The sequence below is a fragment of the Phyllobates terribilis genome, unplaced genomic scaffold (assembly GCF_046119375.1).
Source record: "Phyllobates terribilis strain yellow unplaced genomic scaffold, ASM4611937v1 Scaffold_7__3_contigs__length_470593459, whole genome shotgun sequence".
In the NCBI taxonomy this organism is placed as follows: domain Eukaryota; kingdom Metazoa; phylum Chordata; class Amphibia; order Anura; family Dendrobatidae; genus Phyllobates; species Phyllobates terribilis.
In genome coordinates, this window is record NW_027362767.1 from 429,041,888 (window position 1) to 429,043,738 (window position 1,851).

Consider the following 1,851-nt stretch of genomic DNA (forward strand, 5'->3'; position numbering starts at 1 on the left):
AGAGCCAAAATATAGTATAACATGGCCTGACAGCATGGTCATAAGCCTGAACTGTCTTAAAGGGGAAGCTGCAGGAGTGTTTTGTTCTACACCTGGGGGTAGACACGTCTGATTTATTGGTGTCGTCTTTTACAGTTACCGACTCTCATGTGACATTGAGTCGAACCAAGATGCGACTGTTACCACACCGCCCAACACGGTGAAGCCGACGGTGATCATCACACACTGCACCGAGTGAGCAGAAATCCAGCAGTCACTCCCATGTTAACACTCGCGTTCTGCTGACCACTGTCTGCTTCTCTCTATCAGGCTTCTGGCCTCCATTGCTGCACCCTTTGGCCCCGGCATGCACTTGGTGTCTTGGGATACACCCTGCGAGCGGCTGATGACACCAGGCCTCAGTGCGGTATGGACATTTTCCCTGATTTTCCTTTGGGATTAATAACATTTTGTTGGATGGGAATTATTACACTTGTATTCCATAGGCCTTTATGAATGACTGTCCTTTATCTATCCTCACTCATAGCAACAGAAGAGCCCTTCAGTTCCAGCACTGGACACACAGAGCTCTCCTAAACCAGCGCACAAAGGCTTCCTGACCCCAGCGGTGACGGTGCGGACACACAGGCGCTCTGCATCTTGTGGCAGCCCTTTAAATATGGCAGCGCAGCACAGCGCGTCTTCTGAGAGCGTCACTGAGCAAGGAAAATTCCCTGACTTCAATGCAGACTCCCGCATCATCCGAGCACGCGTGGAGCCAGCAGAGGAGAACAGTGTGTACAAGAGTGTGCGGGTGAGGAGACACTGGTGGGATGCAGGGGCTTCTATAGTCATGTACACTGGGCTGGGGTCTCCCATAGCGCCACAGTCAGCACTGGGCGTGGGGTCACCCATAGCGCCACAGTCGGCACCGAGCCTTCTACAACATGAATTATAATCTATTTGATCTTGAGTTTCAGATCAGCAGCCAGGAGAAAGCTCCCACAGTGATTGACCGGATCATCCGGAAACATCACATGAACCTGCAGGGGCCACATGAACTTGTTCAGCTGTTGCCGGGGAATAAAGGTGAGATCCCACGCGTCTGACGCCGCTATAGAGGTGTATCCTGGGTGTGGGGTATATTCCCATGTGATAAGTCATTCTCCTGAGGTTCTGTGTGATATATATCACAATTGCAGAGCAATAAGTTTTCCATGTTTGGCTTCACTAACCGCAGTAATATCTGATCCCACAGAGCTGCTCATCCCAGGGACCGCCAACGTCTTCTACGCCATGAGTGCGGCCAGCTTGGATTTTCTGGTCCGTCCACATCTCCCCGCCGCGGCCCCTCAGCCTGAAGCGCGTCACCTTCTGAAGGCACAAGTCCATGCCACCTATCCCAAAATCAAGGCCAAAGCTGGAGACTTTGCTAAGTCCCTCTTCTAGTATCTACTTGTAGGACTGACGCTACATAAAGGACATTTTCCGTCGCAGTGGGGGCTACTAGTTTGTTATTTGGGGGCAGTGGCCCTATGGCCACAATTGCACGTGGTTTAATTCTGATGTTACAACACCAATAACTTTCTTTTGGCTGACGAGAAATGACGCTGCAGGAGCTGAGGCAAGCTCCAGTCACGCGGTGTCTGCTCCGGACGTGACACCGCTCTGCATGGAAAGTGCTGCTCAACCCTCCATACACTATCATGAAACACTATGTACTGTTACTACGAGGCCGGATCGGTTTGTATTTCTATGTTATGTTTTATCTGATATTATATTTTAAAAAAAAAAAAAAGTCACTACAAGTCTCAGCGTGCTCTTCTAGCCCTGCTCAGTTACAGTGTTTATAGCAAGAGCCGACACACAACA

General features: G+C 50.2%; 1 protein-coding gene across 6 annotated transcripts in view; it reads left to right on the forward strand.

Annotated features, from left to right (window-relative positions):
- The window catches only part of RGL2 (ral guanine nucleotide dissociation stimulator like 2), a 34,773-nt gene extending 33,035 nt beyond the window's left edge, over positions 1 to 1,738 (forward strand). For 4 of the 6 annotated variants that reach the window (XM_073641968.1, XM_073641967.1, XM_073641970.1 and 1 more), the window contains 5 exons: positions 136 to 234; positions 310 to 406; positions 527 to 793; positions 954 to 1,068; positions 1,238 to 1,738. In XM_073641968.1, coding sequence (XP_073498069.1) covers positions 136 to 234; positions 310 to 406; positions 527 to 793; positions 954 to 1,068; positions 1,238 to 1,428 — 769 coding nt within the window. In that variant the 3' untranslated portion in view covers positions 1,429 to 1,738. The remainder of the gene's footprint in view (positions 1 to 135; positions 235 to 309; positions 407 to 526; positions 794 to 953; positions 1,069 to 1,237) is intronic. The other 2 variants (XM_073641969.1, XM_073641972.1) reach the window with 1 other exon arrangement.
- Positions 1,739 to 1,851: the final 113 nt, after the last annotated feature.